The following is a 17,606-nucleotide window of genomic DNA, read 5'->3' as shown; positions in this document are numbered from 1 at the left end:
CTCCTCGGGGAACGAAGGGTTACTTCTGTAACCTCGAACGTTAGGGGCCACCGTGCTGAAAAAAAAACTATAGAATTTATAATGATTTAAATTTATATCAGACAATTTATGTCTAATTGTACTTCTAATTTATGTTTTAAATTTTTAAATGTACTGGTTTGATGGTTACAGTTTGATTTATTGCAAGGTTTTAAAGGTGTTTGTAGTGGAAATCATTCGAAGTTCTGTGATGGTTTCTATTCTGTGTTTCAGCAGGGCTAAGATGCAAAATGTGCCCTTTGGACATTATTTGTAATGTGTGTTTATTTTCCTCTCACCTGTTCAAGCACAGGGGCATCAGTCGGTAGCACTATCTTGTTTTGAATGAGTCCCACACGGACCATTCTGGGTGGTCTGAGCTGCTCTGGAGAAGCTTCAAACACATAACCCTTCAGATCAAAATCCTGCTGCCCTGCAGCATCTATTGCACTCCGGGGAAGGTCCAGCTTCCTGGAATCAGTGTATTTTAGTGATAAACGACATAAGATTAACTGCAAAAAATTATGAAATAATAAAATAACAATGCATATTATTCTGAAATTGTGTTGAGGTTTCATTGATTTCGACTTTTATACATTATTGATTATACATTATTTATTATTTGAAAAAATAAATGAAGTGCAACATCCAAAAATTATTGAGTCTTTGCAATAACTGGGATGTTTTTTTTTTTTTTTACATCTTGGTACAGATGTTGTTGTATAGTTTCATGTTGTTTACTAAATTCATGGTTAATTTATTTACATTTTTATAGAGAAATGAAGCCTTGTTCAACATGAAGGGTACAAGTTTACATCTACCTGACGTAGTTTTGGCTAACGTCAAACTAACTTTACCGTTAAAAATCCGCTTTGACAGCTCTGTGAAATTGGTTTTAGGTTTGATACTCGCCAGACAATCGCACAAGCAATTTTAGGGATCATCTGCGAGTTAAATAGACAAAACCAAAATGCACAGAAAAGCAAAAAAGAAAAAAGTACTTCTCGAAGATTCCAGTAAATGGTTAGAGGCCAAACTGATTTTCTACAAGTAACAAGGCTACTATACCGCTAACTATAGGGTACGTACAAAACAGAAATAGGCAGTATCTCCTGTCATTATCATACAGTATCAGCTAAAGCACTTAAATGTTATTTTCTCACATTTCCCCCTTCATTTATGTATACATCACACAAATATTTAGGAAAAATATTAACAGTATTTCACCTAGATGTAAGCTTCTGATTCTAAAGTGTGCTCACGTTTTTCGGGACTAAACTGACATACTACAGCGTACCCAATATTTCCATATATATATATATATATATATATATATATATATATATATATATATATATATATATATATATATATATATATATATATATATATATATATATATATACATACATACACACACACACACACAAACACACAAACATTTTTTATATGTTCACGCTAATTCAACCAACTGTAATTTTCTCATTCTACAGATTCCCAGAGGCCTGACTGCCTTTCCACAGGTCAGAGTATCCCTTTATAATTATAATAATTCTATATAATTATATAATGTATATGTATATATAATTATATAATTTATAATAATTATAATTATTGAAGAAAAATAATGACAGTAATTCACCCAACTGTATTTTTCCATTTTAAAGTGTGCAGCACATCCCCAAAAGCCAAATTGTCTATTTTTGAAAACTATTCACATTATTGACCCAACTATAATTTTTTAGGCAATTTTTTTTCGAAATTTGTGTACTGTATTTGTGTACTGTACAAATATGAATGAAAATATGGGTAAAATCTCACAGTAGTAACATTTTTCTAAAGTTTTTTACTATATTTATATGGAAATATTAGGAAAATCTCTCCTGTAATAAGTCAGTTTAGTACTTATTAATGTAAGCACACTTTAGAATGATAGGCTGCTTTGCACACATCCTGTCTTGTTGATATGATTATACGCTATGGAGACATGTAGATGCATCTGTCAATTAATTTGGTTGGCGGGGATACCACACTCCTACATCAAGTAGCCAAGGGCTCAAAATGGGAGGGATTTGGATCCCATTTTAAGGTCAGGAAATTAAAAAAAGAGACTTATCTTTAAATCATCCCAATATGACTATGGACACACTATACCTACACTCAGTTGTGTCTAAACTGCTTAGAAAAGATGATTTAGGTGCCCTTTAAGTGCTTTAGCTGATGTGTACTGTATGCTTATGAAAAGAGATATTGCCTATTTCTGCTTTGTATGTACCATATAGTTAGAGGTATAGCCTTAGCTGCAGCTAGTAAATCACTCTGGCCTGTAATCATTTACTGTAATCTTCGAGAAATACTTTTTTCTTCTTTGCGTTTTGGATTTGTCAATGTAACTCGCAGATGATCCCTAAAAATGCGTCCGTGAATGTCCAGTGAATATTAAACCTAAAACCAACTTTACAGAGCAGATTTAGCGACGTCAAAATAACTTCGGCAAAGTCACCGGCATAGACTTCTTTTTTTCGTCCAAAGTCCACCACAAATCATTTACTTAATTTCATCGTGCACTGTATGAATAGCCCTAACAAACGGAATAAAACAAACAGCTTCATTTGGCTTTCGCTGTTTGTCAAAGACAGCATTTTGCGCTTTCTGTTTGAACCTGCTAATCTCTGCAAGTGTTTTATCCCGGTTAAGTAACCGAAGGTATAAAACCAAAGCCAGTCGTCAAATTCGTCGCAGGTATTTAATGATTTTTAGATTTGTTGTGCACGTTTAATTGTCGCGCTAATGAAGAAAGTGTATGACCAACTTACTTCAGCTCTTTTCCGAATAGCAGTCTTCTGGCCTCTTTGAGCTCTGCTTCAGGTAAATGTGCCTCCAGAACTTTCTCTAGAGATTCAAAGTCTTTCCCGGACATTTTGAGCTGTCGTCCGCAGTTGCCTCAGTTTGCAGAGAGAGTGAATTCACCTTGCTTTACATTACTATTTAACTAGTTGCCTACATGTCCATCTCTTGCGAAATCCCTTCACCTCAGAGGGCCAAAGTGAACCCGACGTGGTTAGCTACTAATTTATTATTAATATTTTTAATAAATTATTTTTTTACAAGTCAAGACAGAACATTAATAAATTGACAAAATTGCTAAAACTACGACCATTTAAAACAGTCTACAAACGCAATGAGAAATTGTTACCTATATATATGTATTGTTATATATTTATATTATATTTTATTATATTATATTTTATTTATTATTATTATATAAAATATATTTCATTTATTTCATTCTCTAGCAGTCACCTTTTGTTTTTTGTTTAACATTTATTGTATAACAGATAGATGTACCCAAAACAATAATTACAATTATACTAATAAAGAAAAAAAAAACAAGAGCAAAAAACAACAGAAATCTAAACAAAGACCAAAGAAGTAGGTTATTTGATCTGAGGATAGATATAATAGATACAGAAACTGAAAGTGAGGAGGGCAAAATAAAACAAAAATAACAGAGATTTAGAGATTTAATAGATTATACATATTAAAGGTCGTGCAAATTGTATAAGTTTTGAGTGCTTTCTTATTAACTGAATCTGGAATTGTAAGCAAGTAATTTTTAATCTTCAAATGCTACAAAAAATGGGTTTACAATTTGAAATTTAATATTTATGAATATAAAATCTACATAACAATAGAATAAGGTTTATCACAAAGCAGACAAAACCCCCCCTAAAACAATCGTTTTTGGTTTCACAGAAAGATTCTGTAAAAGAATAATTGATATAAATATAGTAACATCTTGCCAAAATTGGGACACATAGTTGCATAGTTGTAGTTATTCTGACAATAGGATAACATTTGTGTCAAAATCTGATCTAAATTTTTTCTTTAGAAAGTTTTTGACAAGGTAAATGTTATCTAATAATTTAAAAGATATTTACTTTACCTTATGCGTTTGTGATGTCACTGTGAGAGGTAGGGTAAGGGGTGAGGTTATATGTACCCATAAAAAGCATTACATGCAGTCTCAGCTTGCATCTGCTCCCAGTGTGTAGACCTACTTCAGTTTTTAGTGTCTCATGGTCCTTCAGAATTCACACTATCCAAACTAAATTGTAATTTATACCATAGTTTAAATTATTATAAACCTGTTGCGGGCAAATTAATACACTTAGGGTTTTGATGGACAGTGGAATGTATAAAGATTTTAAATTCAATCTTTTAATGTGCCATCAAATAAATGCCTGACTTTTACACTGAATGAAACATTAGTGGGTGTCTTCTGTAAATCATGGTAACATTTATGTTTAACAAAGTTATTAAATAGTTTTTATTTGTTTATTGCTCAGAAAAAAAGGAAAAGGTAAGGCATACACATCCTAATATAGCCTATATAAAAAGACAACACAATGTATTACACATATTGTGTTGTGTCATAAATTCTATAAATAAAATATTGACTACATTGATAATGATCAAGGTTCAGCTTCGAGGTGTGGTGCTGGATTTCTTGAGGTTAATAGCAGCTTTTATACGGTTTAGATTGGCTCCGCCTCTTTTAGATGCTCCACCCCTTTTGTCCCTTTCCTTTGAAGGATTTGACAGTTTTCTCAGAATCTCTGAAAGTAGCAGAACAAAAGATTGTTAACTACAAAGCAAACTACAAAGCAAAGACATTAATAAGTCCATCTAATGAACAGATATTATTACGTTTACATTTTGTCTTTTAGCAGATGCTTTTGTCCAAAGCTAATTACAATTTACATTTTGCCGTAAGCGACTTATCAATTCAGTTATTCAATTCAGTTCGATTAATCTTTTATTTATGTAGCAATTTTATGGAGTCAATCTAGGGCCATAAATACTTGCAATATAAAAGAGTTTTGCTAACAAAAAGTGAAATAATGTAAATCTCAAAAAATCGCAAAGGGAAAATTGAGTTTAGAGAAATAAAAATGAATTTTGCAAACAAAATTAAAGAACTGCAAATAAAAATCAAGTAGTACAAAAAATATTTTTTGCAATTAAAAAAAATATATATACATATGCTAAATATTTTTTTTCCAGTATTGCCTTTACAAAACCTCTCAAGTCAATTGCAATGTCGCTAGATTACATCATACATACATTTGCATATTATGGATGTCATCAGGTCCAGCAGTTTCTGCTTGTTTAACAGCCTAATGTTAATGAAGGGGTGTTTATATTTGCACCACACTTTATTAATGCATGTCAATTTATTTAATTTATTGCCATTTGAATACAGTATATTAATATAGATATGTAGTAAATTTGCAGTAATTTCTTAGACATAATAAACTCACACAAGTTTAGAAACTGTCACTAATATCTCTGTGATTAAGAACAAGAAAAGAATAAACAGTTTAATTAGATGGCTAAATTTAAGAGAAAGGAGAAAGAAGATCGGTTTGACTGTACAAGGAAAATACCTTATACTCCCGGGGCTAAATTGCTAGGTTGGCAACTGTGGATTTCACTTTCTGGCCCTGATTTGACACTAGGGGGGTGAAGTCACAGCAATTGGGGTATGTATGACATGCCCGAACATGTGCCCTATGAAGCGGCATCATCCGCTGGAGACACCTTGACACAAAGGAAATCAGCCATCAATCTCTGTCATGAATCTAATCAAGATTAGGTAATATACCAGAACCCTTTGTTTTTTAGGTGGATGTTTTAATCGTCAAACAGTAAACTTGCTAATTAAAATGAGCATTGCAAATGACGTAAGAGGTTTTGTAAAGGCAATACTGAAAAAAAAAAACATTTAGCAAATATATGATTTTTTTTATTGCAGATATTATTTTTTTGCACTACTTGATTTTTAATTGCAGTTCTTTATTTTTGGTTGCAAAATGCCTTTTTATTTCTCAAAACTCAATTTTCGCCTTTGCAACTATTTGAGATTTGCATTATTTTACAATTTTTTCACTCAAACTTTATTTTTTGTTTGCAAAACTTTTTTATGTTGCAAGTAGCCTATATATGGCCATAGACTGACTCCATACTCTTTTACAATGTAGATTGTGTCAAAGCAGCTTAACATTGAAGTTCTAATACATTTCAATTGTGTCAGTTCAGTTTTCAGAGATGAAGTTCAGTTTAGTTTTTTTCAGTGTGGTTCAATTTTTACTGCTTAAAGAACAAACACTGAAGAGCAAATCCATCGATGCGCAACTCCACAAAAATCAAATGAAACGTTTCTATGTCAAATGTAAAAAATGCTATGATAAGAAAAATCTGTTTTATTTAGATTTCTTGGAACATCTTTTGAAAAACTTGAAAGTAATGGAAAACAGTGAACATTTTCTATGCCAAAATTCTCCAAATCTTTAAATTTGGTTATATATGAATAAGAGAGAAACAGTAGCTTGCCTGCTAGCTCAGGATAACTTGTTCCAAAGTCAAACACAGCAGAATATTTTGGAGCTTCACAGCCTTCAGCTCCTGAACGAGAGAACATACAGAGCTGATTATTGATCATGATATTCTTCACAGGGGCAGTGCTATCTGATGGATACTGTAAGATGGTGAGGGCAAACTCACGTGAGACGCGCAATGGAACGTAACTCTCTCTCTCCTTCAGCAAACTGCTGACAAGGTCAGTGCTCTGCGCTCGCTCTGCCAAATTCACCAGCTCCCCCGTCCTGTCCATCAATTCCACAGTGTCTACAGAGAATTTACTTTTAGATCGACAGGTAGGGTTGCAAATTTTGTTAACGTTTCATCAAGGATCTGCTGAATCTATGTCCTGACATCACATAATATCAAAACTAAGATCAACTTAGTTGTATTGGGAATCAGTTTACTGATTTAGATTTGGTCGCTTCAGAAGCAGGATGTTACTTTCAGTCCGTGTATTACATTTTCTGAGGTAAATGAGACTAGAAATGTATTAATATGTCATTGGCCATATTTGTGCTGGCCTATAAAGGCTTAAGTTATTGTTATTGGCCCTATGAGAAAATAAACAGTTATCAGTATCAGGCAAAATTCAGCTACCTCTTCCTGTCCATATATATCTCTGCTACAGAGAATTTACTTTTAGGTAAACAGGTAGGGTTACAAATTACATTAACTTTTCATAAAGGATCTGCTGAATCTATGTCCTGACATCACATCATACAAAAACTAAGATCAACTAAGTTGTGTTGGGGATCAATTTACTGATTTAGATTCGATCGCTTCTGAGCAGAATGTTACTTTCAGTCCGTGTACTACATTTTTCAAGTCGGATGAGCCCAGAAATGTACTAATGTGTCATTGGCTGTATTTGTGCTGGCCTATAAAGGCTTAGGTTATTGTTATTGGCCTTATAAGAAAAAAAAAAAAAAAAAACGTTTATCAGTATGAGACAAAATGTATTACTATATTTAATATTGTATTACTATATCAGCTTTTGTCTTTTATGACTCTTGGGCTCTGTTAAACCTGATTTGTATGTTAGTCGTCGTATTTTTAGATCACTTATCAAATTTCAAAACCTCAGCTAAAGATCTGCGGATTTTATATGTAGACATAATGTTATACAAATGCATTCAGCAGTAATGCGATGGCATCAGTTTACAGATTAGACTCAGCAGTTTTTGGGAAGTTGCTTTTAAGTTATTGTTCTCCATATTCACAGGCCAAAGGGACCCAGTTTATCTAGATTATCAGCTTTTGACTGTATGACTACTTTGTATAGAGATGTGTTTAGATCGATCAGATCACAGCACAATTTAAAGAATCAAGAATATGAGTTTTGCAGAAGTTCTTTTCTTACTCTAAACTTCTAGGTAACTCAGAGAGCTCAAGCATACATTACCTTGAGGATCCAGATTGCATTTTTCCTTTATACAGTGAATGAAGTTTATAATCTTGCAATTTAGGTTTAATATCTCCTCTCTTCCCTCTGTAAGAAATATATATTTCATATAAGTCAATAAAAAAGGAAGCCAATAAAAGGAAGTAACTTATTATTAACCAATAAAGAACATAACATAGACCAGTAGGAATATGGCTCGTCGTAAACCACATGTGACTCTCCAGCTGTTTCCATTCAATAATAAATTACAGTTTAAAAAATTATAACTGTCACTAGAAATCAGTTTTCTATAGAAAAACGATCACAATTACTGTTATATTGTACATTTTTTTACAGCAAAATTATTAAAAACTCACTGTAAAATAAAACAACGTTTCAACTAATTCACATTTGTGGTGCTCTGGATAAACTTGAATCATGACACCAATAAAGGGCAAACAATTTACATTTCTATGGAGCGCATGCTCATTATTTGCTCTTGGCCCCTTTAATTGCCTTTTATTTTCTCAATAATAGTAAAATATGATTTTTGTTCTTTAAAACTAGCTAAAATTAAAAGTTGCTAAATACTTTATTTTGTATTATTTGAAATAACTGTTATTTTTTATAATAGTAAAATGTTTATTCATTTTAAACGGTATTGCTTTTCAGAAAATAGAAAAATGTATTTACCAGAATTTAAAATAAATCGTCCTTTCTACATTTATGGACCTGCTCAACATGTGATACTTCATATTTGTGTATTTTGATGAGTTGTGAAATGCATGGAGTCAAATAAAGGTTTTGTTTTAAACCTGTATTATTTATACTCTGTAAAACCCAAACATTTCATGTAACTCAAACTGTTTGAGGAAACCGATTGCAAGAAATTATTTAAGCTCAAAAACCAATTCTAATGAGTAGTGTGAATTTACTCCATTTGAGTAAATGAAGCAATTTGAGCACAGTGAAACCCAATAAATGAAGACAACTCAAACCAACTGAGTACTGTAAACCCCAAAAAATTAAGGCAACTCAAAATGTTTTAGGAAACCAATTGCTACAAACCAAAAAAAAAACTAATCTATATAAGTACTGTAGACTTACTCAATTTAAGTTGAAGTAATGAGGTATTTAATTAACTCATTACCTTCAACACTGAGTTCACAACTCTTTTTAAATGAGTAACTTTCAGTCAATTTTGAGTTAACTACTCTCATTTGATTTGATAAATTTGTCTGTTGGGTTTTATGTAGTAATATACACACTCCAATGCTCTTTAAAAAATGGCTCTTTGCTGAACAAAGGTTTTCGACCCCTGACATAGACAGTATGGTTCAAATGTTGGGGTAAACATTATTTTCTTTCTTTTCTTAAAAAAAAACACATTTATTCAACGATTCACTAACACAATTTCAATTGTAAAATAAATGTTGTCCTTATGAATTTTATATTTAAACACATTTTTTACGAAATGCATCACAGTTTCCAAAAATGTTAAGCAGTACCACAGTTTTTAACGTCACTAAAATTAAGAAATGTTTAGAGCACCAAATCATCATATAAGAATAATTTGTGAAGGATGCTGTAATGATGCTGAAAACTCAGCTTTTAATAACGTGGATAAATTACATTTTAAATTGCATTCTTTTAACAAGAAATGTATAATTATTTGTGACATTTACTAGCCGTTCCTCAGAGAAGCCGATTCTACACTATATCTCAGTGTGGAAAACACTTTAAATTGTAATTGACAACTTTCAAGAACTTTTTAAAATCTTATTAATCCCAAACATTTGTAAATAACATTTATAAATTCTCCTGCACTTACCACCAAAAATCACAGTAATGAACATCTCAGTCTTACTTCTCTGTCAGCAGCCTGCAGTACTGAAAATGACTGTTCGCACAGTAGGAAAATAAATGGCAGTTAAATGTTGTTGACTACAGCCATACCTAGAGACAAAGGCCAGGTTTATGAGGAACGCTGAAAAGTTCTCCAGCGCTGAAAGTAATTGGCAGACTAGACTCAATGTAATCAGAATTTTATCCTGCTGTGCCACCACTGAACTATGGATGAACTCCCTCGCTGGCCTAGAATCTGCATTACATAAACAGCACCATATTACCCAGGCTGCATTTTTTACTCTCGCCTTTTCTGCCTCTTGAAAAGAGACGAGAGAAAGCCTTTCTCTTTTATGAAGCAGACCGGTCTGATTTGTCTCCATGGAGTTAGTACACAGACAGACAGGTTCTTTGATACTTTGAAGTACTTATCCGGGGACGGGAGTGTGGAGCAGATCTATAGTCTCTTTCCCAGGACTTTCAACAAGTCCGTTCCAGTTGTGGCTATTTCAGTACTAACTTGAAAAAAAATTACGCTATTTGAAATGGAGGACCAGCAAGCTTCATTAATTTGAATGTCTATTGCAATTTCGTCACCTTACTTTAGGGTTATGTCTAGACTGTAAGTCAGATCCATATGAAACGTACATTTCTATATGTTTTGGCCTTTTTCATCCACTGACAGCAAATTTTTGAAGATATTCTCCCAAGTGGACAAATCAAAATAAAAAAAATTTCCCTACAAAAAACGTTTAATGGCTGTGGAATCTCATTAGAGGAAAAGTTTAGATTATGCTTAAGATTATTTTACACTTTAAAAATGGTTCTTTGAAGATTTATTCACTAAAGGGTTCTTTGGGGACCTGTGGAAAGCCCTTTTTGGTTCTTGCAAGAATGAAAATTATTTATATAAATGCGGTTTATTAAAAAAAAAGTGTTTCTCACTGGTGCAAATTATTTTTAAAAGAATGATGCCAGATAGTTGTCTGTTTTGGGTAAACTATCCCTTTAAATTGCTATATATTGTCTCTTCCCAATAAAAAATAATATATTGTCATGTAAAAAAAAATACTGATCACAACTTTTAAACATAAGTGTATTTTAGCTAGAATAACATGTAACAGCATTTTTAAATTATATAAATGTACATGCCATTTTTGTCTTTCACCACAACCTTAAAACAATTCAGTTCAAATAATATGACTTTAAATCCTTTATGACCCTTTGACTGCCCCTCTACCAAACGGTTGACCATGTTTTTACTGTTTTACTATTTACTTTTTTAAATAATGGCTTACACACAGCATTGTTGGTTTACAAAAAAAAAAAAAAAAACTGTTGCACTACTACACTTGATTTCTTTTTCTTTATCTTTTTTGTTTTTTACAATTAAACCAAAATCATGTTAAATGAGAATCTGAAATATTTCATATATTACACTTCAAAAAAATAATGATAATTTAGTATTCAAATTAAATAAATTGATGTTACGCTTCATATTTTCAGATTTTTCATAAATGTATTAATTCCAGTACTTCTACCATAAAGCGACAATTAGCAAAAATAGGTGTTGAGGAATTAATTAGCGACAAAGCGGAGTTAAGAAATGCAATCCAAAAATTTTTTTCTTGGTGGGGCAGTTAAAGAGTGTAGAATTTATTAAAATTACTATACATTATATAGGGGACTCTGGGTCTCGTAATCAAGAACAGGAACACTCCACTTTTTACAAAAAATCATTTTACAACTCCCCAAGAGCTAAACTGTTGAGTTTTACCATTCTTGAATCCATTCAGCTGATCTCTGGGTCTGGCTCAAGTAATTTTAGCTTAGCTTAGCATTAGTCATTGAATTAGATCAGACCATTAGCATCTAACTCAAAAATGACTGTTTAAGTTGGCGCCAATGGCGTAGTGGTTAATGTGTCGACACATGCACTCTGGTGCTCACATCAACTTCTGTCAATGTCAATGTGACCATTGGTTTGCACAGGGAGTGTACAGTGAGATACAAACATATTTTCTTGCAGATTTTCAACTGTTTCTGTTTGAACCAGAATACATGTAAGTTACTTTCAGGCCCTACATAATACCATTTCCATGCTACAGCTCAAAGTTCCTTGATTATTACGGCAGAATTAGAGTATAGTTCCTACCCAGGTAGCAAAGAATTCTGTCCCAGATTTGGCATAAAGCCTAAAATTTGGCCCAGAAGTTAAAAATGTATATGTGGGCCACGTAATTTTGGCCTGATTTGACCCACTTTTCAAATACATTTAAATATATTTTGAGTCAAGAAAAAATTGTACCAATCAGGTTGCTTTGAGAAAGCTTCATGAGTTTATCAAATTTTTTTGCAGTCATGACAAACCAACATATCTGGGCTAGTTCAGGCCCCGTTATGGGTTATTATCTTGGCTGAGACTTTGCCCAGATATGGTCCATGTTTGGCCCTTGTCTGAAAGCCAGACCTGGTCCAGTCATGTACCGTTATTCACTGCGGCATGTGGGCCAAGCAAAAGGTGATTGTGTGGGCCAGAAATTTTGCTATGTGGGTATGGGCCTAAAAAATAGCAACTTTTAATTGTTCCTCAGTCTTAGGATAAGAAGGGATTTAAGCCTCAAATAGGAAAATTATCGAAACTCACTGGTAATTTTTTTAGCAAGATGCTAATGGTCTAATCCAATGAAATTATTCATGGTAAGCTAAGCTAAAAGTGCTTATGCCAGACACAGATATTGGCTAAATAGATATAAAATTGGTTAAACAGAACCGTTTATCTCTGGTGGAGTTGTAAAATGGGCCTATTTAAAAAAAAACACAGAGTGTTCCTTTAAGAACCATTCTTTAGCACTATAGCGGCAACACATTGTCATAAATTTGTCCAGAATAACAGCCGCTGAGACGCAGACAGTATCAACTCTATGACAACACAGACATGAGTGTTTATAAGCTCAGATTCCTGTTACACCCAACACTGCTTTCATGTCCAAAAAAAAAAAAAAAAAGAAATGTTATCAGTGTGTGTAAACACCATTAGCTTCATCAACAGGTATTTTCCACAACTCTACATGTGATATGATGCCCTCTATGACTTTATGTCAAAGATTACACCAATCAGCCTGTTTGCTTTGCACAATAATAGCTCAATGTGTGCCAGAGGTTATCATGTTTTATATAGTATAAACACGTATATGAACATCCCATTCACTCCCACAGCCAAATAAATACTAGTTCACTCAAAACTGAAAATTCAGTCACCATATACTAACCTTTCTCTTGTCACAAACCTGTTTATTTTTTCTGCTGAACACAAAAGAAGATGTTTTGAAGAATCTTAATAAAGCCAGTAAACAAATTATTAGCTCCCCTGTTTATTTTTGTCCACAATTGCTGTTTAATGGAGAGCAGATTTTTTCAACACATTTCTATACATAATAGTTTTAATAACTCATCTGTAATAACGGATTTATTTTATCTTTGCCATGATGACAGTACATAATATTTTACTAGATATTTTTCAAGACACTTTTATACAACTTAAAGTGACATTTAAAGGTTTAACTAGGTTAATTAGGTTAACTAGGCAGGTTATAGGGTAATTAGACACGTTATATTGTATAACGATGGTTTGTTCTGACAATCGAAAAACATATGTATATACATATATATATATGTGTGTGTATATATATATATATATATATATATATATATATATATATATATATATATATATATATATATATATATATATATATATATATATATATATATAGCTCAAAAGGGCAAATAATTTTGACCTTAAAATGTTTTTTTAAAAATTAAAAACTGCTTTTATTCTAGCCAAAATAAAACAAATAAGACTTTCTCCAGAAGTTCACAGACTGTGAAAATTTTCTTGCTCTGTTAAACATCATTTGGGAATTTTTTTAAAAAGAAAATAAAATGAAAAGGGGCTAACTGTACATATTTGTTTTCCCTACCACGGAAGTTAATGTTTACTGGTTTCCAACACTCTTCAAAATCTCTTCTTTTCATACTTGTCAACCGTCCTGTTTTTCCCGGGGATTCTCTAGAACTTTACAGTTCTGTCCCGCTATCATCCCATAAAGGTATTTTCTCCTTATTTCTCACATATTTTCAATCTTTTTATGAAGGGTGGCAATAAACAATAAAGAGCCGATCCTCCCTATGCGCAACATATACTGCTGAACCCCCACCCCCCACTTTTGTGAGTCTGTTCTGTGCTTTTGTTTTATTAAGGCATGAAAACACTTTGAAATAAATATAAAAATGGCGGGATTCCCTTCCTTTTCATTACAGGTGCCGTTGTCCCTCCTATGCAATCCTCAAAACAGTCATATATCAGTGCGTGACTTGTCAGCTGACACGCTTCATAGTGACAAATAGACGCTGTTTCGCAAACGGATTTTGTACATGTGATGTGAAGCAGAGCGAAAGTCTGGGTTTTGGATGTGTGTTTGAACAGACATATACACAAAATTAATTGTAATAACATCTAAAGATGTTGATCTTGGTGGGGTTTTTTTTAAACACAACTAACTTTGTCCTATGAACATAAACAGTAAGGAAAGCAATCAAATACTTTTATTATAACGTTAGATGTGTGCATTTTCAAAGTGACACCTCTGTTATTTAATGTAATCAAACGAAAAATCCAAATAAATGAGATTCATTCACTGCTCTTTAATCAGAATCTGTAAATTATACAGTTAAGAAAAGATTAATGAGATTTGATAACTTGATTCTATTTCTTTATAATAGCTATTCATTTTAATAAGCTGAAGAGTTTGCTAATATATTTGCTGCTAATATATACTATTTATTTTGTCTTTTGTAAATATTAATAATAATAATAAACATATAACTGGTAGTTTAACTGTTTACTTACAATGAAATAGCTCCAGAAGAACCAATTAGCTTTGAGTAAATAGTGACAACATTTTCATTTTTGGGTGATCCAACTCTGTAAGGCCCATAGATACAAATAGTCATTTAAGCATGAATACTGTAAGTCTGAAAAGCAAACTGCTATTGTTCAGAGTTTGAAATACTCCAAGTTGTAATCAGAATTCATTAGGAAAGAGGGGTGTGAATACTGTATTTTTAGCTGCAACATTGGTTCATTTAATGTCCTTTTGTTTCCCAGCACAATGTGCTTTTGTTTGGAATAACTCGAGCTGGATTACAGTGATGCAGTGAATCATTTCAAATCAAATCAGGCTGTAGTCTGCCTGCAAATGAGTCAATCTGAATCAAATGTATCCTCCCTAGATTTTTTCATCCATAAACACAGTGGTTGTGAGTGTTGTTTGAGGTAAAATGCAAAATAAATAGTTAAATTAAAGTATATTTGTTATCCGTACACAAAAAAAAAAGGTTTGCTGTTTGTTCAAACTGCTTATAAAAATTAGCTGAAACTGCACAATTCTTGAGGGTTTTTTTGGCGACAATTTAATAGTTTTATTTTTTTAATCCATTTAAATGTGTACACTGTAAACAAATCCTAGTTGCCATAAATTTTTAAGCTGAATCAAATGAACTTTAAAAGTACATTGAACTTATATGATGTTAAACTGACTTAAAACATAACTTATAAAATTAAGTTATAACATGATTAACTTATTTTAAGAAGTGACAATGAACCTAATACATGTACTGTCATGGCTAAATTAACTTAAAAGTGAACTTAATTCATGTTGTTACAATACAGATTGTGTGGAACCAAACATTTTTTACAGTGTAGTTGGGTTTTAAATATACACACGTATATTTTTTCTTTGCGTTTGGTTTGACACTCTTTGATACATCATATGTTTAGTTCAGTTCAGATGAATGCTACCCTAAAATACTCAAGAAATCTCTTGAGATGTACTAGTGCACCCTTTAACCTGAAATCTTTGGGGACTTGCGGGATAGGCTGGGAAAAACACAATGTTAGGATTCATCAGACCCTTCAGCGTGTGATCAAGCACAAGAGCCCAAGAGATGGAATCTCCCGGGATGAACACTTGATGTGTCTGCGTCTGGAGGCTGTGTTTGGAATGAAATCATTTTAAAGACTGGTCTCTAAGCTATATAATACTTGGCCAATTTGTTTACTTATAGCTTTATGTTAAATATTTAAGCAATAAGGTTAAGCCTCGGGTTAATGTAACCTAAAATTCTTTCCAGCAAAACCATTGTAGTTAATTTTTGTTTCAAAATATTGTTTATTTTGCATATTGATAGACTGTAAGGGCTCTTCAGAGCGCAAAACGCAGGGCGCAAACGCTTTCAGGGAGTGTCAGAACGTGTTTTTGCTAATTTAAGGATAGGAAAATCTGCTTTGCGCCGTGGCGCATGGTCTAAAAGGGTTGAGTTTATTTTCTCAATGAGTTATAGTTGTGTTTTGAGAATAAACCAATTAGAGTTTCATCTCCCATTCCCTTTAAGAGTCAGCTGCGTCGCGCCAAGAGCGCATACGCTATTTACAGGATGCAAAGTAAGTGTAAGTGGAAAAAAATGAGCATTTCACAAGCAAACAGTTCACAGTTATTTTTAACAGAAAACTGTTAAACAGAGCATCTACTGAGTGAGAATGAGAGGTAATGGATCTACTTTCACATTCGCTCTTGGATAGGGAAACCTTTACGCACAGACATCAATTAGTCTATAATTAATTTAGTTTGTTAACTTCAAATATTCCTTTCAAAACTATTTCTAAATTCAGTTCTAATTTCCAGCAAACGAATAAATGAACAATAAAAACGAAGTGAGCTCAAAAACCTGAGTGATATCCTAAAACACATGCTGTGCCCTATATGGTCTAAAACCTGACAGGTGGGCAAATCTAAGCTTGTTTTTAATAAAACAAATATAAATATGGTTATAATAAATAATACTGCTAATAATAATAACATTATACAAAAGCAAATAGTTATGAATGAACTAAAAAAGCCTCCCGAGATGAAGAAGACATAAAATCAGTGATTTTTCATATTTATGTAGGCTAGAAAATAATGTTTTGTAATATTTTAATCCTTTATATTTATTTTCTATATCTATTCTTATTATATCCTATATATATCCCTAATATTTACATTTTTTCATTTGTAAAGATATTTGCCTATTGCTCTCTTGTACGTATTTAGCAGTGCGTAAGCGAGGTGCAACTCTGCGCCGGAGTTTAGACCAGGTTTGTTTTGGTCTATTGAAAAATCTATTATAGTTTCTCAAAATAGCAACGCGCCAGCGGTCCACCTCAGAACGCCTTCCTTTTTAGACCAGAACGCCTATGGGCGCACATATGAGCGCTAATGCATTTGCTATTTAAACAGTGTAGCACAACGCCTTAAAACGACTCTTGCACCAAGCTGAAACTACCAAAAGACTACTGCGCCACGCCTTGCGCCACACTGCGCCGGGTGTATGATAGGGCCCTAAAACCCAACAGTCAACTTAATCAAATGAAATGGGTGTAGTTAACTCAAATCTGACTGAAAGTTACTAATTTGAAAAGAGTTTTGAACTTAGTGTTGAAGGTAATGGGTTAATTAAATACCTCATTACTTCAACTGAAATGGAGTAAATTCATAGTACTCATATAGATTACTTTTTAACTCAAATGGTTTGTAGCCATTGGTTTCCTCAGTTGGTTTGAGTTCTCTTCATTTATTGGGTTTTACTCTGCTCAAATTGCTTTGTTTACTCAAATAGATTAAGTTCACACTACTTATTAGGATTAGTTTTTGAACTTAAATAGTTTGCAATCGGTTCCCTAAAAAATGGTTAAACTGGGTAACCTCAACTCTTTGGGTTTTACAGTGTAAGTCTTTTGACAAATGAAGTATGATTACTTAATTTCAGCATGTGTGTATTTCAGACTACATCAGGCTGTGTTTGAACAGGCACTGACACCAGGTGCAGAGCCAAA

At 32.8% G+C, this 17,606-nt stretch overlaps 2 protein-coding genes across 2 annotated transcripts in view; both read right to left on the bottom strand.

The window, feature by feature from the left end:
- The window catches only part of upb1 (ureidopropionase, beta), a gene marked incomplete at its 3' end in the record, with an annotated part of 31,254 nt that extends 28,292 nt beyond the window's left edge, over positions 1-2,962 (bottom strand). Inside the window, 2 exon segments of the mRNA NM_199616.1 lie at positions 318-489; positions 2,835-2,962. Of these exon segments, the coding sequence (NP_955910.1) occupies positions 318-489; positions 2,835-2,938 (276 nt within the window). The 5' untranslated portion in view covers positions 2,939-2,962.
- A 1,358-nt stretch (positions 2,963-4,320) lies between these two features.
- On the bottom strand, positions 4,321-10,007 carry c8h22orf15 (chromosome 8 C22orf15 homolog). The gene is made up of 5 exons (XM_005167186.6): positions 9,657-10,007; positions 7,847-7,933; positions 6,586-6,708; positions 6,415-6,486; positions 4,321-4,637 (listed from the first exon to the last, which is right to left on the bottom strand). Exons 1-5 carry the CDS (start codon positions 9,679-9,681, stop codon positions 4,501-4,503), a joined length of 444 nt encoding a protein of 147 aa, XP_005167243.1. The 5' UTR covers positions 9,682-10,007; the 3' UTR covers positions 4,321-4,500.
- Positions 10,008-17,606: the final 7,599 nt, after the last annotated feature.

Source organism: Danio rerio, chromosome 8 (assembly GCF_049306965.1).
Source record: "Danio rerio strain Tuebingen ecotype United States chromosome 8, GRCz12tu, whole genome shotgun sequence".
Lineage (NCBI taxonomy): Eukaryota > Metazoa > Chordata > Actinopteri > Cypriniformes > Danionidae > Danio > Danio rerio.
This window is presented reverse-complemented; position numbering and strand designations above follow the sequence as displayed.

Coding starts and splice junctions, on each gene's coding strand:
- c8h22orf15 (XM_005167186.6), bottom strand. CDS start 9,681: ATGTTCATTACTGTGATTTTTGGTG. Junction 7,934..9,656: donor CATTACTGTGATTTTTGGTG/GTAAGTGCAGGA, acceptor TATTTCTTACAG/AGGGAAGAGAGGAGATATTA. Junction 4,638..6,414: donor AAGTTATCCTGAGCTAGCAG/GCAAGCTACTGT, acceptor TGCTACTTTCAG/AGATTCTGAGAAAACTGTCA.